General features: G+C 41.3%; 1 protein-coding gene across 1 annotated transcript in view; it reads right to left on the bottom strand.

Moving 5' to 3' along the window:
* Positions 1-25,984, bottom strand: part of LOC138352863 (uncharacterized) — a 146,620-nt gene extending 120,636 nt beyond the window's left edge. Inside the window, exons 1-2 of the mRNA XM_069305415.1 lie at positions 25,861-25,984; positions 5,118-5,278 (exon numbers count right to left, since the gene is read on the bottom strand). Coding sequence (XP_069161516.1) covers positions 5,118-5,278; positions 25,861-25,984 — 285 coding nt within the window. The remainder of the gene's footprint in view (positions 1-5,117; positions 5,279-25,860) is intronic.
* Between the last annotated feature and the right edge of the window lie 560 nt (positions 25,985-26,544).

The raw sequence follows: 26,544 nt of genomic DNA, 5'->3' as shown, positions 1-26,544 counted from the left end.
ATCTCCTTCCTCCAAATCAATTCCCATACCTCTATCTACTAACAGTTTAAACCCAAACAAACACCTCTAACCACTTCTTCCAACGAGTTCGCAACAGCAACAACCCCAGCTCTCGATAGATGCACCCCATCACGAGCATACATTTCATTTCTTCCATAGAAGTGTTCCCAGTTGTCTATGAAAGATATTGCATTTGATTTGCAATATCTTTCCAGCCGGCAATTGACACCAAGTGCCCTTGACATCCATTCATTTCCCACTCCCTTTCTTGGAAGAATGCCACATATGATCGGGATTCCTCCCTTTATCCTAACTAATTCAATGGCTGTCCTGAATCTCTGTATTAGTTCCTCACTCATAACTAGCCCAACATCATTACCCCCTGCACTAATACAAATAATGGGTTTGTTTCCATTTCCCGTCATAATATCATTCATGTTTCCAACAATATCACCAATTCCAGCTCCCGGATAGCAAACCCTTAATCTGTTCCCCCTATCTCTGGCACAAAACGTTCTGTCTAAATACCTCACCTGGAAATCTCCCACAACCAAAATTCGCTTCGATCCTCCCTTTTCCTTTCGAGCAGTTTGAGGGACCTGCGCTTCAATGCTCCTCGTTGCATTGTCTCCTCTTTGAACAACAGGTTCACCACAGCACTCGTCCTCTAATACGTCAAATGCATTAAAAGTCCTTAGGTGTAGGGTATTATTTGTCGGTTTTGCCAAGGTCTTCTTAAGACCCCTGTTTTCACAATTTGCCTAGACGAGGTCTTCTTAATACTGGATCTGTCAGTCCTTCTTAATGAGGTCCCGTCAACACTGGCCTCCTCCTTCGTTTCCTCCCGAAATCTCAGCCGTCGTACCTCCTCCCGCAGGGAATCCATCTCTGCTCTCAGAGCTCCAACCAGACTCACCAAATCCTTCACTAATCCTTGCAATAATAATGTTACTAGAATCGGAGCTCCAGCTAACACAACCTCTCACTGTGACTGCACCTGATATATATTTATAATATATATAAATGATTTAGATTCAGGTTTGAGTAGCAACATTTGTAAATTTGCCGATGATACGAAAATCGGTAGGGAAATAAATTCGGAGGAGGACTCACTATCACTTCAAGTTGATCTAGATAGGGTTTTGAAATTGTCAAAGGATTGGCAGATGCCAATCAGTTTAATACTGATAAATGTAAAGTTCTGAGGTTAGGTAATGATGATAGAGTTACAAGATACGAGCTAGATGGTGTTGAGATTGCGAAGTTGGATTGCGAAAGGGATCTGGGAGTTATGAGTAGTAAGAATTTAAAACAAAAGGATCAATGCATAAATGTTCGTAATAAGGCAAATAAATAATAATAAAATAAATCCAAGTGTTCGTAATAACACTTGGATTTATTAATCGCAGCGTTAGTAACAAGACACCTGGTGTGGTTCTCAAGCTATATCTTGCTCTAGTTAGGCCCCATTTAGATTATGCAGTTCAGTTTTGGTCGCCATATTATAGAATGGATATAAATTCACTTGAACGTGTCCAGCGTAGGATGACTAAGTTAATTCCCCAAATTAGAAATCTTTCATATGAAGAAAGATTAACAAAGCTGACATGATAGAGGTTTACAAGTGGGTGAATGGACATAACAAAGGGGATATTAATAGGGTATTAAAAGTATCAACTCAAGACAGAACACGAAATAATGGGTATAAGATAAGATAAAATTGGATAAGTTTAGATTTAGGAAAGACTTGGGTAAATACTGGTTCAGTAACAGGGTTGTTGATTTGTGGAACCAATTGCCGCGTACCATTGTGGAGGTGGGGTCCCTCGATTGTTTCAAGCATGGGTTGGACATGTATATGAGTGGGATTGGGTGGTTATAAATAGGAGCTGCCTCGTATGGGCCAATAGGCCTTCTGCAGTTGCCTTTGTTCTTATGTGTTCAATATGTGACGTTGTGTGATAACAATATAACAACAAAGGTAACTACAGAAGGGCTTTTGGCCCATAAGAGGCAGCTCCTATTTTTAACTACCCAATCCTACACATTTATATGTCCCAGCAACGCTTGAAACAATCAAGGGACCCCACCTTGAGGCAGTTAATAGTGGTATACTTGAGTTCTATAGGCATATAACCAGATAACTAGGTAATACATATAGTCGTAGTTGAGGCAGTTGATAGTGGTAAGGATTGTGATGTTTTGTATCTTGACTTTAGCAAAAAGACTGATTAAAAAGATAGACTTATGGTATTGGAGGTGCTGTATTAAGTTAGATTAGGGCAAGTCTATACCAAAGAAAACAGAGTTAGTATAAATGGGGTTAAGTCAGAGTGGGAAAATGTTGTAAATGGAGTGCCTCAAAGCTATATATATATATATATATATATATATATATATATATATATATATATATATATATATATATATATATATATATATATATATATATATATTGGTGTATACTGGCAGCAGGTTTTCTTTCAAACATGTTTCATTGAATATGACCGCATATTCTGTATTTATTATTTTCTGGTTTAGGGCTTCTATCCCTCTAACTATTTTCTTAGCATCAGGGCTTAATTGAAATAGGAGTTCTCCAAAACTCCTTTTCGTACTTTTAAGGTGAAGAAAAGAAGTGATTTACTATAGAGTGTATTACACTTATTTGTATAATTTGCACGACGTTTCGAACCTCCATGGTTCATTCTCAAGTGAACAGATCTTACAATACTAGTTGATTTTATACCCGCATTAGGTCAGGTGATAATACAATGAAGGTGAAAACATGGGGGGATACATAAGGGATAAACATAGGGGCTGCAGAAGGCTTATTGGCCCATACGAGGCATCTCCTATCTAAACACAAAGATTAATCCAGTGTAATTGGCCTGTTATGTTGGACATTGTCTTCTGTGTCTTCTGAACCATGGAGGTTCGAAACGTCGTGCAAATTATACAAATAAGTGTAATACACTCTATAGTAAATCACTTCTTTTCTTCACCTTAAAAGTACGAAAATGAGTTTTGGAGAACTCCTATTTCAATTAAGCCCTGATGCTAAGAAAATAGTTAGAGGGATAGAAGCCCTAAACCAGAAAATAATAAATACAGAATATGCGGTCATATTCAATGAAACATATATATATATATATATATATATATATATATATATATATATATATATATATATATATATATATATATATATATATATATATGTCGTACCTAGTAGCCAGAACGCACTTCTCAGCCTACTATGCAAGGCCAAATTTGCCTAATAAGCCAAGTTTTCATGAATTAATGGTTTTTCGTCTACCTAACCTACCTAACCTAACCTAACGTTTTCGGCTACCTAACCTAACCTAACCTATAAAGATAGGTTAGGTTAGGTTAGGTAGGTTCGGTCATATATCTACGTTAATTTTAACTCCAATAAAAAAAAATTGACCTCATACATAATGAAATGGGTAGCTTTATCATGTCATAAGAAAAAAATTAGAGAAAATATATTATTTCAGGAAAACTTGGCTTATTAGGCAAATCGGGCCTTGAATAGTAGGCCAAAAAGTGAGTTCTGGCTACTAGGTACGACATATATATATATATATATATATATATATATATATATATATATATATATATATATATATATATATATATATATATATATATATATATATATATATATATATATATGTCGTACCTAGTAGCCAGAACGCACTTCTCAGCCTAATATGCAAGACCAAATTTGCCTAATAAGCCAAGTTTTCCTGAATTAATATATTTTCTCTAATTTTTTTCTTATGAAATGATAAAGCTACCCATTTCATTATGTATGAGGTCAATTTTTTTTATTGGAGTTAAAATTAACGTAGATATATGACCGAACCTAACCAACCCTACCTAACCTAACCTATCTTTATAGGTTAGGTTAGGTTAGGTAGCCGAAAAAGTTAGGTTAGGTTAGGTTAGGTAGGTTAGGTAGTCGAAAAACAATTAATTCATGAAAACTTGGCTTACTAGGCAAATTTGGCCTTGCATAGTAGGCTGAGAAGTGAGTTCTGGCTACTAGGTACGACATATATATATATATATATATATATATATTTATATATATATATATATATATATATATATATATATATTTATATATATATATATATATATATATATATATATATATATATATATATATATATATATAAATATATATATATATATATATATATAAATATATATATATATATATATATATATATATATAAATATATATATATATATATATATATATATATATATATATATATATATATATATATATATATATATATATAGATATATATATATATATATATATATATATATATATATATATATATATATATATATATATATATATATATATATATATATATATATATATATCAGACCACGGAGGAAAAATGAAACAGGAATTTCCTTAAGTACTTTCGTATATTAATACATCTTCAGAAGGAGTGATTTTACAGATCGAGTGATGGGTATAAATAGGCAGGAGAGAGTGGTGAAGTAAGGTGAGGTACAATACTTGGACAACGCAGACGGCCCATTGGCCCATCAGATGCAGCCAATTGGCCCATCTGATGTAGCCCAATGGCCCATCTGATACAGCAAACATACAAGCATAATACATAGGTAATTATAGCATAAAATGGTAAATATAAACAATGAATTAGTGAGACAAATGTTTTCCAATGATCCTACTTAAATCGCCCTTTAGCTGATCTATTAGTCCCTCGATTGTTTTAAATGTGGGTTGGAAAAGTATAAGAGTGGGATTGGGTGGTTATAAATAGGTGCTGCCTTTGATGGACCAATAGGCCGTCTGCAGTTACATTTGTTCTTATGCTCTTATGTAAGTAATTTTCTTCTTCATATACATAGTGAATTATGTAGCAAAATATATGTAATGTGTTGCACTGCAGTATAATTATTATTTTGAGTGTATCTTTCTTTTGAATAATGTTACTATAAATTGAACATTTATTGTTTCTTAGGTAGGCTGGGGAACTTGACACCATTAGTACTACATATTGTATCATAAAATAAAAATATTCTATTTCGTTACACCATACTTGAGGTTTGGTGTGTGATATGAATGTTAAATAATGTTTGGATGCATAAGTGTGATTCTTACTATTATTATCTGCAACGATGACGTCTGCTCCAGCGTCGAGGAGGACCTTCACAGTGTTGTCGTGACCACCTTCGGCTGCCCAGCGCAGGGCTGTCATGCCTGTCAAGATACCACAATTGTTATTATTCATTAACCATAACGATTCTAGAGGTTTCTGTAAAGTGTTGAAATAAACCGTCCTTGACGAACAACTTTTAAACTATTGAAAGGAAATACCAACTTTAAATATTATGCAAATCGATTTTCCATTCCAAATTTAACAGAGGATAACTGTGTTAAAAATAATCAGAATAGATCACCATTAAAGATATCTAACATCTTACCAATCCTTATTTGATAATTTATTGCTTGTAACCAGAGCGCTAGTGGTGGTATTATTATGTAAATCAATTACCTACTTTATTTTAAAATTGCAATATATTCATAATTTGAAAAATTTACATAAAAAAGGGCAGTACATTAGTCATATAACAACAAGTAGATACTTTCATTACCTGGATCGGGAACTTAACTGGTAACAACTTATTAAAATCATTTCAATGCTGGCAATACTAAACAGATGTATAAAAATCTAAATACTAAAGTAAATTTTTGACATAAATTGAGTGACAGTTATCTAAAAATTGTAAAGATTATATATTGTAAAGATAATATGTATTTTATAAAAATACGGTGATGAGACAATGTGTCATAGAACTATTATAAAATAATCATACCATGACATTGAATATATTAGCACAGCCTCAGTTTTTAACATTTAACACATTCTAGGGCAATGCTGCCTCAAAATCACCCCAAATGCACAGCTCAAATAGCCTCGGTCTAACTAAAGTTGGACTAAAAATGCCTGCAGTAATCCATCTCTCTGTGACATTATATCTTTAATCATTACATATATCCAGCAGGGGGTCTCCCAGAATGAAGGTATTCAGAACCCTACAATAGATGAATTTACAAGGGTGAGCCGTTAGCTCCAGCCTTGTAAAATGACCATTATAAGTGTCCTATGCCATAAAGTCTCGGCAATACAATGTTGGTAATACTAGTCAGTGGAAAGAAAAAACATTGTTGCCATTATTTATCAAAAGTATTATTGGAATCTAAAAGTTGCTATTTGACGAAACTTGATGGAGGAAAGATAAACATTGGTGCCATCATCAGTTAACAAAGATTAAGGTTATCTTTGATAAAGATACCTAAACCTAAACACCAACATTCGTAAATTCGCAATGTTAGCTATTTGTATGAACAAAAATATGTTATCTTGGCCAATTAATATTACTGTAATTTATGATATCCTACTTTACACTAGTTGACATCTAATCATACTGACTTGAGAGGAGAGCAATATTTTGTTACCATCATCAGTTAGACAAGATGACTGCTGAGGATATCATTCATCAACCAAGTTGATATATGATCACACAAGCTTGAAGTAGGGAAAACAAGGAATTGACAATGTTAGTTAAACATGTGTTGACTACGTACTCATAACATCATTACATAGTTCTTGAATCTCACCATTGTTGGCTGACCATTATATATGAAGACAAAAAAAGAGTGTCACTATTCTCAGTAACATATGACGTAAATATTTTCTACACAACATAAGTCACTGTACTAACCTGCAACTAGACCATTAAGGTGTTACTATTGTTGCACTATCATTTAAATAGATAAATGAAACTCCAGAAGACCTATTGTCCTTTTTTATTCATTCTAGCTGTACCTCGCCTCGCATTGCTGTGGCTCAGCAACACATGTGTGTTGCAGAGACACAGCAACATTCCCGTCCCCCAATCCTCCCCACCATTTCCCACTTCCCATCCCCCTCGTCCTCCCTACCACAACCCTCTTCCCCGTCCCCTCGTCCTACCTAACATTCCCCACTCCACTGTCCCCTCGTCCTCCCCCACTATCTCTCCTGTCTCCTCGTCCTCCCCACAATTCCCCACTTCCTTGTCCGATGCATTCCCATATGATCTGTTCCCATCAGAAAATTGGGATCATCAAATTATCTGATGTTCCCATCAGCGAAAAATAAGAAGAGCAGTTAAAAAAACGAAATGAAAAAATTCAAAAATAAACTATACTCATGAAATGAACGGTATGATAAACAACACAACTCAATTCTAAGGCAATGTCACACAAAATAATTAAATAAAAATCAAAATAAATCGAAATCTGTGAAAATTCATTTTATCAATGAAATCGGAAACATAGAAAAGGAATCGTAGCATATTTAGTATAGGGTGTGGTGCAGATTGCGCTGTTTAAAAAACAAACAAATTTTTTCTCCTGTGACAGGTGTAGCATCTATGTAGTAGGTATATAAAATCGCGCATATTCCAATGGAACATTGTGTCAAAATTTTAAAGCAATCGGTGAAGAACTTTCGGAGATCACAGCTTGTGTTGCTCTTAGGTTCAACAGATGGCGCTGTTTTTTTTTAATATGTTTTTACCTGACACAGGTTTGGCTTCTATATATTAGGTATATAAAAACACGCTCCTATTCGTATGCAACGTTGTGTCAAAATTTAAAAGCAATCAGTAAAAGGGTTTCGAAGATTTCCCTCACATGAAAAACATAAAAAAAACTGTTTTTCAAAAAAGCATGTTTTTTTCTCGTCACAAAAGTGACATCTATATAATATGTATATAAAAACCCGCTCGGATGCGAATGGAACGTTGTGTGAAAATTTCAAAGCAATCGGTGAAGAACTTTCGGAGATTAGCGATTTTGAATAAACGAACATTTCCATTTTTATTTATATTCTTTCTGTACCTGGCCACGCATTGCTATGGCTCGGCAACGCATGGGCGTTACTGAGCCACAGCAACCTTCCCCTGTCTCCTAGTCCTTCCCAACATTCCCCCCTTCCCAGTCCCCTCGTCCTCCCCACAATCTCCTACTCCCCTGTCCCCTCGTCCTCCCCACCATTCCCCCCTCCCCTGTCCCCTCGTTCTTCCTACCATTCCTCACTCCCTCGTCCCTTTTTCCTCCCCCTTCATCCTCCACTCCAGCATCCCCTCGTCTTCCTAACCATTCCCTACTCCACCATCCCCTCGTCCTTCAAATAATCTCCTACTCCTCCGTCCTCTCGTCCTCCCTACCATTACATCCCCCACCCCCATCCCCTCGTTCTCCCTACCATTCCCCTCTTCCCCCTTCCCCTCGTCTTCCCCACTATCTCCCAGTCTCCTGTCATCTCAACCATTCTCCATTCCCCCTCGTCCCCACCATCTTCAACTCCCCTGTCCCCTCGTCCTCCCCACCATTCCCCACTCCCTCGTCTGATGATCAATTGATCTGATGTTCCCATCAGAAAATTGGGAACATCAAAAGATCTGGGGCTAAATTCACAAAGAAGTTAGGCAAACACTTGCGAACCTGTACAGCTCTTCTCAATCTTTGGCAGCTTTGTTTACAATTATTAAACAGTTAATGAGCTCCGAAGCACCCGGAGGCTGTTTATAACAATAACAACAGTTGATTGACAAGTTTTCATGCGTGTAAACTGTTTAATAAATGCAACTAAAGCCATCAAAGATTGAGGAACGATGTACACTTTCGTAAGTACTTGCACAACTGCTTCGTGAATCTGGCCCCAGACGTCCCCATCACTGAAATATACGAAAAAAATAAAAAAACGAAATGAAAAATAATAAAAAAATAGAAAAATAAACTATACTCAAGAAATGATCAGTATGGTTAACAAGAAAGCTCAATTCCAACGCAATGTCACACAAAATAATTAAATCAAAATTACAATAAATCGAAATTTTAAGAAAATTGCATTTATCAATGCAATCAGAAACATTGAAATGGAATCATTACATATTAAACATAGCATGTTTTGATCTTATGTGTAACAGATAGTGCTGTTTTTCAAAAACGCATGTTTTTACCTGTCACAGGTGTGGCATCTATATAGTAGGTATATGAAAAGACGTGCCTATTCGAATGCAACATTGTGTCAAAATTTCAAAGCAATCAGTGAAGATCACACACAGAGATTACACTAACGTGATGCATCAAATGAAAAAATCCACAAGGGATGTGACGAGGATTCGAACCTGCGTCCGGGAGCATCCCAGACGCTGCCTTAATCGACTGAGCTACGACAGGGTTAAGGGTTGAAACCGAAGTTCTACTGAACTTACTGGATCCCGTTGCCTCTCCGAGGCACAAACCAGGCTTTTGCACCCTTCCCCCCCCCCCCCCTGCACCCGAGCTATGTCTATTGGCCGTTCTCCCTCTTCGCCATTAAATCATCACACACAGAGATCACACTAACGTGATGCATCAAATGAACAAATCCACAAGGGCCGTGACGAGGATTCGAACCTGCATCCAGGAGCATCCAAGACACTGCCTTAATCGACTGAGCTACAACAGGGTTAAGGGTTGAAATCGAAGTTCTACTGCAAAGGGCCAATAGGCCCTTTGCAGTTACATGTATTCTTCTCTTTAATTTACCCAAAATTATACCCATTGTTTCGTGTTCCGTCTTGTGTTGAAAATTTGTTTTCACCTCATCGAAAACTGTTGTATCGTATCACCTCACCCAAATGCAGGTATATAAGATGAAAGCAGTTTAAAATTATAGCATAGTAGAACTCTGTTTAGTGTTTGCAGGTTATAGTTCTGTGTGTGTAAACAAAAAAGTCTCTGAAAATGTAATAAGTTATTACGAAAGACGTTCAAGTGTCGCGTCAGACTAGAAATAAAAATGAATTTTGGAGATTTGAATTTTCAATTACCATCGACAGTGAAAAGAAACATAAGAAATATTGAGAAAATTTGTGTTAGAATTATTAATCTTACTTCTTCGGTCATATTTAATAATATATGTTTACAAGAAAGACTGCTACCAATATATATATATATATATATATATATATATATATATATATATATATATATATATATATATATATATATATATATATATATATATATATATATATAACTGAAAACTCACACCCCAGAAGTGACTCGAACCCATACTCCCAGGAGCAACGCAACTGGTATGTACAAGACGCCTTAATCCACTTGACCATCACGACCGGACAAAATGAGGTGATAGCCGAGGCTATTTGAACCTCCCCCCCCGCCTGCACTCGGATAGTAATCTTGGGCATAGCATTTTACCAAATCACCTCATTCTTTGGGGCACACGTGAGGAACACAATTTTTTGTGTTCCTCACGTGTGCCCCAAAGAATGAGGAGATTTGGTAAAATGCTATGCCCAAGATTACTATCCGAGTGCCGGCGGTGGGGTGGTTCAAATAGCCTCGGCTATCACCTCATTTTGTCCGGTCGTGATGGTCAAGTGGATAAAGGCGTCTTGTACATACCAGTTGCGTTGCTCCTGGGAGTATGGGTTCGAGTCACTTCTGGGGTGTGAGTTTTCAGTTGCATATTGTCCTGGGGACCATTCAGGCTTGTTCGCATATATATATATATATATATATATATATATATATATATATATATATATATATATATATATATATATATATATATATATATATATATATATATATATATATATATATATATATATGCAGGAATATATATATTCCTTGCATATATTATATATAATTCCTGCAAGAACCTTGCAGGAATTAACCTCACTGAGGACCAAGTCACTCTCCTAAATCTGGGCATAAACTGTCATGTTATGTCCAGACCGAGTGAAATGGCCCGGAAAGTGGAGTTGGAAATTCTGTTGGACGACATATTCGACCTCGAGACACAAAAGAAGGTCACTACCAAAGATACCTTACAAGCAGAACTTATTGCAGAAGGAGGAAAGAATCGAGGCAACTACAGAAGCACCATACTGTCCCCCGAGCTTAGAGCGGCAGCTAAAAGCCTTCGTGAGAACAAGGAGATAGTTGTCAGGAGAGGTGACAAGTCGCCAATATATGTCATTCTTAAAAAAGACGAATATCTGGCGAAAATGAACATCATACTCTCTGACCAAACTAAGTTCCAAAGGGTAACGAAGGACACTACAGCCGAATTAAAAGCAAAGGTCAACAAACTGATCGAAACTGTGAACGCCAAGAAATCCGGACTCCACCTGCCAAAGATCATTGGGGAATATAAACCTGGATATGCGTATGGAAATGTCAAGACGCACAAGCCTGGAAACCCACTTCGGCCAATCATTAGCCAGATACCCACACCCACGTACACATTGGCGAAGCGACTCAACGGCCTGCTGACTCCTTATGTTCCTTGCGCCTTCAGCCTGAAGTCTCCAAAGGAATTTGTGGACTTACTGCGGGGCGCACGGGCCACAGGGATAAGAGCCTCGTTGGACGTAGAATCGCTGTTTACCAACGTACCTGTGGACGAGACAATCGGAATGATAGCCGACAGAGTGTATCGTGATCCAGCCTGTACTCCTCTTGACATGCCAGAAAGTATTCTGAGGAAACTACTCCAAGCTTGTACTAAAGAGGCACCCTTCTTGAGCCCGGATGGGCACATGTATAAGCAAGTAGATGGGGTCGCTATGGGTTCTCCCCTAGGTGTCCTGTTTGCAAACTTCTACATGGGTACCATCGAGCAAAAAGTCTTAGTCGACATGAACTTGAAACCGGCCATATACTGCAGGTATGTTGACGACATTTTTACACAGGTACCTGATGTCAGACATCTGCAGGAGCTGAAGGAGGCATTTGAGCAGAGTTCCGTGCTGCGTTTCACTTACGAGACGGAAAAGGATGGGAAGCTGCCTTTTCTAGATGTAACAGTCATGGAAAAGGGCGGAGGTTTCCACACTGCAGTCTACACAAAGGAAACAAACATAGGAATGTGCCTAAATGCCAACAGCGACTGCCCTGACAGGTACAAGAGGAGTGTTGTTAACGCATACGTCGACCGTGCTCTCAGCCACAGCTCAGAATGGAAGCAAGTCGACGAAGAACTCTGTAGGGTAAGGCAGGTTCTAGTCAATAACGGCTTCTCCAATGGTTTCATCGAAGACATCATAAGAAGGAAAGTGAAAAGCCATGCAACCTCCGAAGAGACAACTAACACAACACCAATACCCCCTATTAGACTATTTTACAGGAACTTCTTTTCCACAGCTCATAAAACAGAGGAAAGGGTCCTGAAAGATATTGTTAATAGAAACGTTATCCCTACAGACAAAAATTAGAGGATACAACTGACGATTTACTATAAAACCAGAAAAACGGCCAGCCTACTCATGAGAAACTCTCCAGACACGAAACAGAACGCTTTAAAAGAGACTAACGTCGTCTATGCCTTCAAATGCCCACTTGGGGACTGTAAGCTCCAAAAAACCCAGTATATAGGCAAGACAACAACATCTCTTTCTAGGCGTTTAACGATGCATAAACAACAGGGCTCCATTAAGGAACATATAATCTCTTCCCATAACCAAACCATCGCCAGAGAAATCCTAGTAAACAACACAGAAATCATCGATAGATACAGCGATAGCAGGCGGCTCGACGTTTGCGAGGCACTACACATCAAGAAGTCAACACCAGCAATCAACAGCCAATTATTGCACAACTATATTCTACCCACCTCAAGACTCCGCTCCAATATAGAAGCATCAAGAAATATGGACCAATAGGCTTTCTACAAACACTTCTATTCAATATCCATTGTTTCGTGTTCTGTCTTGTGTTGATACTTTTAATACCCTATTAATATCCTCTAATGCCACATCATCCTTCCCACCTTACTCAAATGTAATGCCACATCACCCTTCCCACCTCACTCAAATGTAGATATAAAATCAGGGAAACGCAAGTTCTAATCAGTTGTGTATTTGTGAAGTCTTTGAAAATGTAATAAGTTTTACGAAACGCGCCCGTGTCGCGTCAGACTAGAAATAAAAATGAATTTTGGAGAAGTGATTTTTGATTTACCTCCAACAGTGAAGCATAATGTACGAAAGATTGAGAAAATTCGTGTTAGAATTATTAATCTTACTTTTTCGGTCATATTTAATAAAATATGTCTACAGGAAAGACTGCTACCAAAATATACTAATATATATATATATATATATATATATATATATATATATATATATATATATATATATATATATATATATATATATATATATTCGACTATCTATCGATAGATACAGCGATAGCAGGCGGCTTGACGTCTGCGAGGCACTACACATCAAGAAGTCAACACCAGCAATCAACAGCCAATTAATGCACAACTATATTCTACCCACTTCAAGACTCCGCTCCAATATAGAAGCATCAAGAAATATGGGCCAATAAAAATAGGCCTTCTGCAGTTACCTACCTTTAATACCCATTGTTTCGTGTTCTGTCTTGTGTAAAAAGTTTATTTTCACCTCATTTCACCTTTTCCGGTCGTGATGGTCAAGCGGATTAAGGCGTCCCTGTACATACCAGTTGCGTTGCTCCTGACAGTATGGGTTCGAGTCACTTCTGGGGTGTGAGTTTTCAGTTGTATATAGTCCTGGGGACCATGCAGGCTTGTTTGCATTTGTGTTCCTTACGTGTGCCCCAAAGAAAGAGGTGATTTGATAAAATGCTATGCCCAAGATTACCATCTGAGTGCCAGCAGGGAAGTGGTTCAAATAGCTTCGGCTATCACTTCCTTATGTCCGGTCGTGATGGTCAAGCGGATTAAGGCGTCCCTGTACATACCAGTTGCGTTGCTCCTGGTAGTATGGGTTCGAGTCACTTCTGGGGTGTGAGTTTTCAGTTGTATATAGTCCTGGGGACCATTCAGGCTTGTTTCCATTTGTGTTCCTCACGTGTGCCCCAAAGAATGAGGTGATTTGATAAAATGCTATGCCCAAGATTACCATCCGAGTGCCGGCGGGGAAGTGGTTCAAATAGCTTCGGCTATCACTTATTTATGTCCGGTCGTGATGGTCAAGCGGATTAAGGCGTCCCTGTACATACCAGTTGCGTTGCTCCTGGCAGTATGGGTTCGAGTCACTTCTGGGGTGTGAGTTTTCAGTTGTATATAGTCCTGGGGACCATTCTGGCTTGTTTGCATTTGTGTTCCTCACGTGTGCCCCAAAGAATGGGGTGATTTGATAAAATGCTATGCCCAAGATTACCATCCGAATGCCGGCGGGGAAGTGGTTCAAATTGCTTCGGCTATCACTTCCTTATGTCCGGTTGTGATGGTCAAGCGGATTAAGGCGTCCCTGTATATACCAGTTGCGTTGCTCCTGACAGTATGGGTTCGAGTCACTTCTGGGGTGTGAGTTTTCAGTTGTATATAGTCCTGAGGACCATTCAGGCTTGTTTGCATTTGTGTTCCTTACGTGTGCCCCAAAGAAAGAGGTGATTTGATAAAATGCTATGCCCAAGATTACCATCCGAGTGCCGGCGGGGAAGTGGTTCAAATAGCTTCGGCTATCACTTCATTATGTCCGGTCGTGATAGTCAAGCGGATTAAGGCGTCCCTGTACATACCAGTTGCGTTGCTCCTGGCAGTATGGGTTCGAGTCACTTCTGGGGTGTGAGTTTTCAGTTGTATATAGTCCTGGGGACCATTCAGGCTTGTTTGCATTTGTGTTCCTCACGTGTGCCCCAAAGAATGAGGTGATTTGATAAAATGCTATGCCCAAGATTACCATCCGAGTGCCGGCGGGGAAGTGGTTCAAATAGCTTCGGCTATCACTTCCTTATGTCCGGTCGTGATGGTCAAACGGATTAAGGCGTCCCTGTACATACCAGTTGCGTTGCTCCTGGCAGTATGGGTTCGAGTCACTTCTGGGGTGTGAGTTTTCAGTAGTATATAGTCCTGGGGACCATTCAGGCTTGTTTGCATTTGTGTTCCTCACGTGTGCTCCAAAGAATGAGGTGATTTGATAAAATGCTATGCCCAAGATTACCATCCGAGTGCCGGCGGGGAAGTGGTTCAAATAGCTTCGGCTATCACTTCCTTATGTCCGGTCGTGATGGTCAAGCGGATTAAGGCGTCCCTGTACATACCAGTTGCGTTGCTCCTGACAGTATGGGTTCGAGTCACTTCTGGGGTGTGAGTTTTCAGTTGTAAATAGTCCTGGGGACCATTCTGGCTTGTTTGCATTTGTGTTCCTCACGTGTGCCCCAAAGAATGGTGTTGTAATCCACAAGTTAGTAGGAATTATTAGCTAGAGGATCATTACTACAACACTTAACGAATGATGACTGGAAGTACATGTAAGTAGACAGACTATGGATCACATATCTAAGAAAGGTCAATGGATTAAGACCGAAGCTGTTTAGCCAAATTAATAATTCCTGGAAAGAGGAATTATTCTTCGTCAGGCTTCTAGGAACAAGATTACCTCTCTAGGGATAAGGTTAATCGGATTATACCTTCCTTGAGAGGTGGGGTGAAATGGTTGAGGTAGATGGCTGACTGGAGTGAGTCTGGTTGTGGAAGTTGGACTAGCAAGTCCTCCGAGGTCTCCGTTTGTGGCAGCAGCGAAGGGTAGCAGACAGCTATGCGAGAACCTGATGTGATCTTAGTGACCAAGTTAAGTCTGCAGTATGTGAGTATTGAATGTAAGACTAACCGGGTGTGGAGCGTTGTAGTAATCATTCCGTATTAGTGACTTAGGCGGAAGTTACGAGTGTGTGTGGTGACCGCGGAGGTCAAGTGGTCTATGGGTATTGGAAGTGTATTGACCTAATAGAGTATGTTAATATATTATTATTTGTCAGAGTCTATTCTTGGTAATTAAATGACAAAACACGACGGCCTTTAAAGACCTTCGATATGTCCCTTCATTGTGTTCCTGGTTTGGTTGGTGAGGGAATGTTAGGGAATTGGTAGACGACATATTTGGTGGCAGCGCAAACAGGTTCTGGAACACTGTGCGAGATGAAGGAAGTGTGGTTCTGGTTTAGTTGGTGAGGGAGTGTTCGGGAAATGGTAGACGTCGGGTTGTGGTGAGAATGGTGGTTACTAGACGGAGGAAAGAAGGGTCAGGTGAGACCAGGTCAGAGGAGTTAGTTAATTAAAGGGACTAGGCCATTGTGGGGCACATGTGGGGTTTATTTCTTTCTTTCCAGATTCCCGCAACGAGAGACGGCTAAGAGGCAAGTCTGGACCACTGAAGCATCGGGATCCAAAACAAGTGCAGTGTTCGTAGTGCGGATTATACAGTGTTCGTAGTGCGGAGTATACAGAGTGGCGAGGTAAACTAGCGCGGGTGAATGTGGGCCGGCGTGGGCCATGTGCGGGCCAGCGTGGGCCATGTGCGGGCCAAGCGAGCCGCACCTTGGAGCTTGTTTTATATCGTTGGTAAGGCGGAAATAGTGAGAAACCGTTGCTAAGGTGAAATTAATCGTGTAAACTACGTAATTTAAAGTTAATTAAATTTCATGTAACGTGTAAATCGAATATTTTAAGGATAATGAAATATTACCTAAAGTACTGTGCGAGTTCCGGCGTTGTCAGGTGTAGATACAGAAAATAGGCGCAGTGAATTATGGACGCCTTGGCATAGCGAGCGATGCGTAATTTGACGTCTGGGGTTCGCCGTCTACTGTACCCTGGAGAGGGCCATGGAGATTTTTTTTGTGGGTGCAGGTAGCATTATGGAGAGTGTTAGCGTGGGACACGGGAAGCGTGTCCCGTTGGTGGGGGTGTGTGGCGCCGGGTGTAGTGCATGGTTGTGTATTGGCGTTTGTACGCCGGGGTGTGTAGTGTAATGCATGTGGTGTGTAGTGTAATGCATGTGTAGTGGCTTATTAGACGCCAGCGTAATGCATAGTATTTACTGTAGTGAAATGTGCATGTTTTCACTGTGGATATCATGGATGTAGTATAGTGCATGACATTGTTGGCATTGTAGCGCCAAGGTGTAGCATGTGTAGCATAACTGGGTGTTGTAACACCGGGTGTATTGTAGACATTAGCGTTGAAGTATGTTAACGCAGGTGGTAGAGTGTGGCGGGTGGCCACTACACAAGAAATTATGCCTGACGAGTGTTGGTCAGGTAATTAACGGATTACGAGAGAAAAGGGAGTGTGTGTGGCGTCTGGTTACTTATTGGTGGTGACGTCTCGTGGTGTTTTGATGCGCTCTGGCGCAAGGCATATGCCTGTGGTGGTAATGGCGTTGGGGACGCCGTGTGTTGTGTTGAGGGCGTTGGGGACGCCGTGTGTTGTGTTGAGGGCGCTGGGGACGCCGTGTGTTGTGTTGAGGGCGTTGGGGACGCCGTGTGTTGTGTTGATGGCGTTGGGGACGCCGGGTGTTGTGTTGATGGCGTTGGTGACGCCGGGTGGTGTGTTGATGGCGTTGGGGACGCCGGGTGGTGTGTTGATGGCGTTGGTGACGCCGGGTGTTGTGTTGAGGGCGTTGGGGACGCCGGGTGTTGTGTTGATGGCGTTGGGGACGCCGGGTGGTGTGTTGATGGCGTTGGTGACGCCGGGTGTTGTGTTGAGGGCGTTGGGGACGCCGGGTGTTGTGTTGAGGGCGTTGGGGACGCCAATGGGTGGTGTAGTGTGGTGGCGTTTGGACGCCTGGTATGGAGTGTGGTGTTGTGGAGTATATGGTGGCGCAGGGGCGCCAGGTAGTGGTCGGTAAGGTGAGTATTGGCGTAGCAAGGTCGGTGCGTTAGGACGCAGGAAGTGGTTGTAGGGATGTGTGGCGTTATATTGAGGTCATCAGTGGTTGGGATGACCAGTGGTAATGGTGTGTCGGAGTAAGTAAGTCTTATGGATAAGATGAAATGTGGATAATTGCAGGAGTTGGTGGCTGCAGTAGGCGAGTCAAGTCGATATCTCTAGCAAGACTCATAAAAGACTAATAAAAATTCATTATTTTCATTAAAATTTTCATTAATTAAGTCGGAGTGGGTAAGTCTTATGGATAAGATTATAATGTAGAATTTCAAAATTTCAGGTGTTGGTGGTTGCAGTGGACGAGCGAAGTAGATATACTAATTTCTTATTAAGTTGTTACAGGAATCTCGCTAGAGGCGAGCCAGTGGCAGTATGATGTTTTAGTGACATAAGTGTGAAATTATTTTAATGAGGTATTTATTGTGATAATGTATGTGTATGTATATACTGTATATTACCTCATCGGCACCATTACTGAGTGTTAGGCTTGAGAAGGTCCCCCGGGATCATGTCACAGAGCTTCAGGTAGAGTAGAAGGGAAGCTATGAGGCTACACTCAGTTATTCTAGAAAAAAAAGGGGGGTGGAAGTGAAGCCAACGTGACGTTATAGGCGAAATTCGCCCCCTGACATCAAAGCAGGGATAAGGGCCAGCTGCAATGGTTTTGCAGCTGCGCTCAGGCTATATACGGGGAGAGAGTAAGGAGCCGAGGGGGTTATGTAATAATGGGATCGAGCCAGGGGGCTCCGAGGGAATATTTTGCAGGTACAGCGGTCGGGAAGGTGTGAATACAGGTGGACACACTCTGGGCGGATGGGCCTAGACCAGAGAGCTGTGAGGGATCTACAGCGTTCTGGGATTGGTGCCCTGGAACGAGACGTCAGCACAGACCCAAGGGAACATGACCCTGGGGTAGGAATCTCCGTTGCTCTGGAGGCCAGGATCACGTTACCTCAGAGCAACGATGGGACATTGACAACATTCAACAGGCTGGACAGCCTGGGTTTTGTCTGGGTCATGGAGGATCTATGACCTAGCAACCATGGGACACGAAGACAAGAGAAGTGATGCTGCCAATTGTGGAGGAGGCCAGTGAAACATTGTGTGATCATTGTAAGCCCTTATGTCAACAGTACAGGGCAAGATGTTAAATTATAATTACTAAGGATGAAGAACCTTAGATATATATGTGTTGTGTATATATTAATGACTAGTGTCATTTCTGTTTAAGTGCCAGCATTCTGGTCCATGTAATTTTATGGTTATGTTTGTATGTAATTATATGTCAGCAGTTTAGGTATATGTGCATTGTTGGAGATGGGAAAAATTATTACAGACTATTTTACCTGTGCTATGATGTGAATATAATGTATATGTTGGAGAAGTGTTGTGAGTCATGTCGGGGAAAATTTTAATTTATTTCATCGTGTGTATGATGAACTTTTTGGATGATTTTGTAGTTGTACACATATGGTGGGTGCATCCTCCAGGTCCTTACACTAATGGAACCATTGCAATGATGCATATGGGGACATATGCGTGTTTAAGGAGGGGAGTGGTGTTGTAATCCACAAGTTAGTAGGAATTATTAGCTAGAGGATCATTACTACAACACTTAACGAATGATGACTGGAAGTACATGTAAGTAGACAGACTATGGATCACATATCTAAGAAAGGTCAATGGATTAAGACCGAAGCTGTTTACCCAAATTAATAATTCCTGGAAAGAGGAATTATTCTTCGTCAGGCTTCTAGGAACAAGATTACCTCTCTAGGGATAAGGTTAATCGGATTATACCTTCCTTGAGAGGTGGGGTGAAATGGTTGAGGTAGATGGCTGACTGGAGTGAGTCTGGTTGTGGAAGTTGGACTAGCAAGTCCTCCGAGGTCTCCGTTTGTGGCAGCAGCGAAGGGTAGCAGACAGCTATGCGAGAACCTGATGTGATCTTAGTGACCAAGTTAAGTCTGCAGTATGTGAGTATTGAATGTAAGACTAACCGGGTGTGGAGCGTTGTAGTAATCATTCCGTATTAGTGACTTAGGCGGAAGTTACGAGTGTGTGTGGTGACCGCGGAGGTCAAGTGGTCTATGGGTATTGGAAGTGTATTGACCTAATAGAGTATGTTAATATATTATTATTTGTCAGTGTCTATTCTTGGTAATTAAATGACAAAACACGACGGCCTTTAAATACCTTCCATATGTTCATTCATTGTGTTCCAGTACAAACCTAGTGGTACGCCTCAAGGGTCTGGTGTGTGTAGGAGTATAGGTGGTAGTAACGGTTGCTGAGGCAAGGTGTTATGTGTTGTGTAATCGCTGTGTTCGGAATGAACCGGGGTTCAGCGTCACGACAATGGGGTGATTTGATAAAATGCTATGCCCAAGATTACCATCCGAATGCCGGCGGGGAAGTGGTTCAAATAGCTTCGGCTATCACTTCCTTATGTCCGGTCGTGATGGTCAAGCGGATTAAGGCGTCCCTGTATATACCAGTTGCGTTGCTCCTGACAGTATGGGTTCGAGTCACTTCTGGGGTGTGAGTTTTCAGTTGTATATAGTCCTGGGGACCATTCAGGCTTGTTTGCATTTGTGTTCCTTACGTGTGCCCCAAAGAAAGAGGTGATTTGATAAAATGCTATGCCCAAGATTACCATCCGAGTGCCGGCGGGGAAGTGGTTCAAATAGCTTCGGCTATCACTTCATTATGTCCGGTCGTGATAGTCAAGCGGATTAAGGCGTCCCTGTACATACCAGTTGCGTTGCTCCTGGCAGTATGGGTTCGAGTCACTTCTGGGGTGTGAGTTTTCAGTTGTATATAGTCCTGGGGACCATTCAGGCTTGTTTGCATTTGTGTTCCTCACGTGTGCCCCAAAGAATGAGGTGATTTGATAAAATGCTATGCCCAAGATTACCATCCGAGTGCCGGCGGGGAAGTGGTTCAAATAGCTTCGGCTATCACTTCCTTATGTCCGGTCGTGATGGTCAAACGGATTAAGGCGTCCCTGTACATACCAGTTGCGTTGCTCCTGGCAGTATGGGTTCGAGTCACTTCTGGGGTGTGAGTTTTCAGTAGTATATAGTCCTGGGGACCATTCAGGCTTGTTTGCATTTGTGTTCCTCACGTGTGCTCCAAAGAATGAGGTGATTTGATAAAATGCTATGCCCAAGATTACCATCCGAGTGCCGGCGGGGAAGTGGTTCAAATAGCTTCGGCTATCACTTCCTTATGTCCGGTCGTGATGGTCAAGCGGATTAAGGCGTCCCTGTACATACCAGTTGCGTTGCTCCTGACAGTATGGGTTCGAGTCACTTCTGGGGTGTGAGTTTTCAGTTGTATATAGTCCTGGGGACCATTCAGGCTTGTTTGCATTTGTGTTCCTCACGTGTGCCCCAAAGAATGAGGTGATTTGATAAAATGCTATGCCCAAGATTACCATCCGAGTGCCAGCGGGGAAGTGGTTCAAATAGCTTCGGCTATCACTTCCTTATGTCCGGTCGTCATGGTCAAGCGGATTAAGGCGTCCCTGTACATACCAGTTGCGTTGCTCCTGGCAGTATGGGTTCGAGTCACTTCTGGGGTGTGAGTTTTCAGTTGTAAATAGTCCTGGGGACCATTCTGGCTTGTTTGCATTTGTGTTCCTCACGTGTGCCCCAAAGAATGAGGTGATTTGATAAAATGCTATGCCCAAGATTACCATCCGAGTTCCGACGGGGAAGTGGTTCAAATAGCTTCGGCTATCACTTCCTTATGTCCGGTCGTGATGGTCAAGCGGATTAAGGCGTCCCTGTACATACCAGTTGCGTTGCTCCTGGCAGTATGGGTTCGAGTCACTTCTGGGGTGTGAGTTTTCAGTTGTAAATAGTCCTGGGGACCATTCAGGCTTGTTTGCATTTGTGTTCCTCACGTGTGCCCCAAAGAATGAGGTGATTTGATAAAATGCTATGCCCAAGAATACCATCCGAGTTCCGGCGGGGAAGTGGTTCAAATAGCTTCGGCTATCACTTCCTTATGTCCGGTCGTGATGGTCAAGCAGATTTAGGCGTCCCTGTACATACCAGTTGCGTTGCTCCTGGCAGTATGGGTTCGAGTCACTTCTGGGGTGTGAGTTTTCAGTAGTATATAGTCCTGGGGACCATTCAGGCTTGTTTGCATTTGTGTTCCTCACGTGTGCCCCAAAGAATGAGGTGATTTGATAAAATGCTATGCCCAAGATTACCATCCGAGTGCCGGCGGGGAAGTGGTTCAAATAGCTTCGGCTATCACTTCCTCATGTCTGGTCGTGATGGTCAAGCGGATTAAGGCGTCCCTGTACATACCAGTTGCATTGCTCCTGGCAGTATGGGTTCGAGTCACTTCTGGGGTGTGAGTTTTCAGTTGTATATAGTCCTGGGGACCATTCAGGCTTGTTTGCATTTGTGTTCCTCACGTGTGCCCCAAAGAATGAGGTGATTTGATAAAATGCTATGCCCAAGATTACCATCCGAGTGCCGGCGGGGAAGTGGTTCAAATAGCTTCGGCTATCACTTCCTTATGTCCGGTCGTGATGGTCAAACGGATTAAGGCGTCCCTGTACATACCAGTTGCGTTGCTCCTGGCAGTATGGGTTCGAGTCACTTCTGGGGTGTGAGTTTTCAGTAGTATATAGTCCTGGGGACCATTCAGGCTTGTTTGCATTTGTGTTCCTCACGTGTGCCCCAAAGAATGAGGTGATTTGATAAAATGCTATGCCCAAGATTACTATCCGAGTGCCGGCGGGGAATTGCTTCAAATAGCTTCGGCTATCACTTCCTTATGTCTGGTCGTGATGGTCAAGCGGATTAAGGCCTCCCTGTACATACCAGTTGCGTTGCTCCTGGCAGTATGGGTTCGAGTCACTTCTGGGGTGTGAGTTTTCAGTTGTATATAGTCCTGGGGACCATTCAGGGTTGTTTGCATTTGTGTTCCTCACGTGTGCCCCAAAGAATGAGGTGATTTGATAAAATGCTATGCCCAAGATTACCATCCGAGTGCCGGTGGGGAAGTGGTTCAAATAGCTTCGGCTATCACTTCCTTATGTCCGGTCGTGATGGTCAAGCGGATTAAGGCGTCCGTGTACATACCAGTTGCGTTGTTCCTGGCAGTATGGGTTCGAGTCACTTCTGGGGTGTGAGTTTTCAGTTGTATATAGTCCTGGGGACCATTCAGGCTTGTTTGCATTTGTGTTCCTCACGTGTGCCCCAAAGAATGAGGTGATTTGATAAAATGCTATGCCCAAGATTACCATCCAAGTGCCGGCGGGGAAGTGGTTCAAATAGCTTCGGCTATCACTTCCTTATGTCCGGTCGTGATGGTCAAACGGATTAAGGCGTCCCTGAACATACCAGTTGCGTTGCTCCTGGCAGTATGGTTTCGAGTCACTTCTGGGGTGTGAGTTTTCAGTAGTATATAGTCCTGGGGACCATTCAGGCTTGTTTGCATTTGTGTTTCTCACGTGTGCTCCAAAGAATGAGGAGATTTGATAAAATGCTATGCTCAAGATTACCATCAGAGTGCCGGCGGGGAAGTGGTTCAAATAGCTTCGGCTATCACTTCCTTATGTCCGGTCGTGATGGTCAAGCGGATTAAGGCGTCCCTGTACATACCAGTTGCGTTGTTCCTGGCAGTATGGGTTCGAGTCACTTCTGGGGTGTGAGTTTTCAGTTGTATATAGGCCTGGGGACCAATCAGGCTTGTTTGCATTTGTGTTCCTCACGTGTGCCCCAAAGAATGAGGTGATTTGATAAAATGCTATGCCCAAGAGAACCATCCGAGTGCCGGCGAGGAAGTGGTTCAAATAGCTTCGGCTATCACTTCCTTATGTCCGGTCATGATGGTCAAGCGGATTAAGGCGTCCCTGTACATACCAGTTGTGTTGCTCCTGGCAGTATGGGTTCGAGTCACTTCTGGGGTGTGAGTTTTCAGTTGTATATAGTCCAGGGGACCATTCAGGCTTGTTTACATTTGTGTTCATCACGTGTGCCCCAAAGAATGAGGTGATTTGATAAAATGCTATGCCCGAGATTACCATCCGAGTGCCGGCGGGGAAGTGGTTCAAATAGCTTCGGCTATCACTTCCTTATGTCCGGTCGTAATGGTCAAGCAGATTAAGGCGTCCCTGTACATACCAGTTGCGTTGCTCCTGGTAGTATGGGTTCGAGTCACTTCTGGGGTGTGAGTTTTCAGTAGTATATAGTCCTGGGGACCATTCAGGCTTGTTTATATATATATATATATATATATATATATATATATATATATATATATATATATATATATATATATATATATATATTTATATATATATATATATATTAGTATATTTTGGTAGCAGTCTTTCCTGTAGACATATATTATTAAATATGACCGAAAAAGTAAAATTAATAATTCTAACACGAATTTTCTCAATCTTTCGTACATTTCTTTTCACTGTTTGAGGTAAATCAAAAATCAATTCTCCAAAATTCATTTTTATTTCTAGTCTGACGCGACACGAGCGCGTTTTGTAAAACTTATTACATTTTCAAAGACTTTAGTTCACAAATACACAACTGAATAGAACTTACGCTTCTCCGATTTTATATCTACATTTGAGAGAGGTGGATGGGGTGAGGTGGCATTAATCGGGTATTAATTTCATCAACACAAGACATAACAAGAGGTGGCATTAATAGGGTGTTAATTTCATCAACACAAGACAGAACACGAAACAATGGGTATTGAATAGAAGTGATTGTAGAAAGCCTATTGGTCCATATTTCTTGATGCTTCTATATTGGAGTGGAGTCTTGAGGTGGGTAGAATATAGTTGTGCATTAATTGGCTGTTGATTGCTGGTGTTGACTTCTTGATGTGTAGTGCCTCGCAAACGTGAAGCCGCCTGCTATCGCTGTATCTATCGATGATTTCTGTGTTGTTTACTAGGATTTCTCTGGCGATGGTTTGGTTGTGGGAAGAGATTATATGTTCCTTAATGGAGCCCTGTTGCTTATGCATCGTTAAACGCCTGGAAAGAGATGTTGTTGTCTTGCCTATATACTGGGTTTTTTGGAGCTTACAGTCCCCAAGAGGGCATTTGAAGGCATAGACGACGTTAGTCTCTTTTAAAGCGTTCTGTTTTGTGTCTGGAGAGTTTCTCATGAGTAGGCTGGCCGTTTTTCTGGTTTTATAGTAAATCGTCAGTTGTATCCTCTGATTTTTGTCTGTAGGGATAACGTTTCTATTAACAATATCTTTCAGGACCCTTTCCTCCATTTTATGAGCTGTGGAAAAGAAGTTCCTGTAAAATAGTCTGATAGGGGGTATAGGTGTTGTGTTAGTTGTCTCTTCAGAGGTTGCATGGCGTTTCACTTTCCTTCTTATGATGTCTTCGACGAAACCATTGGAGAAGCCGTTGTTGACTAGGACCTGCCTTACCCTATAGAGTTCTTCGTCGACTTGCTTCCATTCTGAGCTGTGGCTGAGAGCACGGTCGACATATGCGTTAACAACACTCCTCTTGTACCTGTCTGGGCAGTCGCTGTTGGCATTTAGGCACATTCCTATGCTCGTTTCCTTAGTGTAGACTGCAGTGTGGAAACTTCCGCTCTTTTCCATGACTGTTACATCTAGAAAGGGCAGCTTCCCATCCTTTTCCATCTCGTAAGTGAAACGCAGCACGGAACTCTGCTCAAATGCCTCCTTCAGCTCCTGCAGATGTCTGACATCAGGTACCTGTGTAAAATATACTGCAGGTATTTTGACGACATTTTTACACAGGTACCTGATGTCAATCTCTTTCTAGAGAGATTTAGCCTGTTCTTCCCTACCTCAAGTTACGTCCAGTTAACATGTATAAGATGCTACATTCAAGATACGTCACCGGTAGCACAAAACGTTTTGACCAAAAGGCAAAACGTACCCAAGATCCCCCCTACTCCACACACCCTCCACGCCGGCTTGCCGTCAACCAGCGAACTACCCATTCCAGCCTGCCTGCTCCTGATTGGTGACTCGCCGACCGTGCACCTGCACACTGCACCTCCGCGCCATCTACCTGAATCGACGTTGGTGCCCTGACCAGCTATCAACTTCAGAATATTCTTTGTGCTCTTAGAGTTGACATCTGTCTCTGGCATAGTAAGCTCACTGGCTTGTATACGAAGGGAGGTTTCAGCCATAGCCGATATTCTCAGCACCATTTTATTATTTCACCATTATACTATTGTGTCTCACATTGTCTTTGCATTTATCTTTGTTATTTAATTGTATTTTTCAATCCCCCGAGATTTGTCTTTATTTTCATTTATGTTTAAAGTAAATATATTAAAGTTTCATTGTTCATATTTTGTGTTTTACGTGTTCCTCCCTCTAACTTACCACAGACAACAGGCAAGCAGTCCATCTTTTTTTGTAAGTGTGACCAGGCATTAACACCTGCCATTGGATGACTGACGAACATCAATACTCCAACACTTTCCCGTCACAATATATATATATATATATATATATATATATATATATATATATATATATATATATATATATATGTGAATATAATATATAATTATATGCTATTTCCTTGTTAGAATGTAAACATCACCAGCCTACCAGAGAGGGTGGATTTGTATGCCTCATTTGCGGCAACGTCACCTTCAAGCCTCACCCCACTTTCACCTGCGGCAGTTCTTGGGTTACTTTGTGTGAGCACTTGGTCTCTGAACATCTACAATCATGTCCC

Source organism: Procambarus clarkii, chromosome 55 (genome assembly GCF_040958095.1).
Source record: "Procambarus clarkii isolate CNS0578487 chromosome 55, FALCON_Pclarkii_2.0, whole genome shotgun sequence".
NCBI classification, from domain to species: Eukaryota; Metazoa; Arthropoda; class Malacostraca; order Decapoda; family Cambaridae; genus Procambarus; species Procambarus clarkii.
Note: the sequence above shows the minus strand (reverse complement) of the source record. Positions and strands in the feature narration are given on the sequence as shown.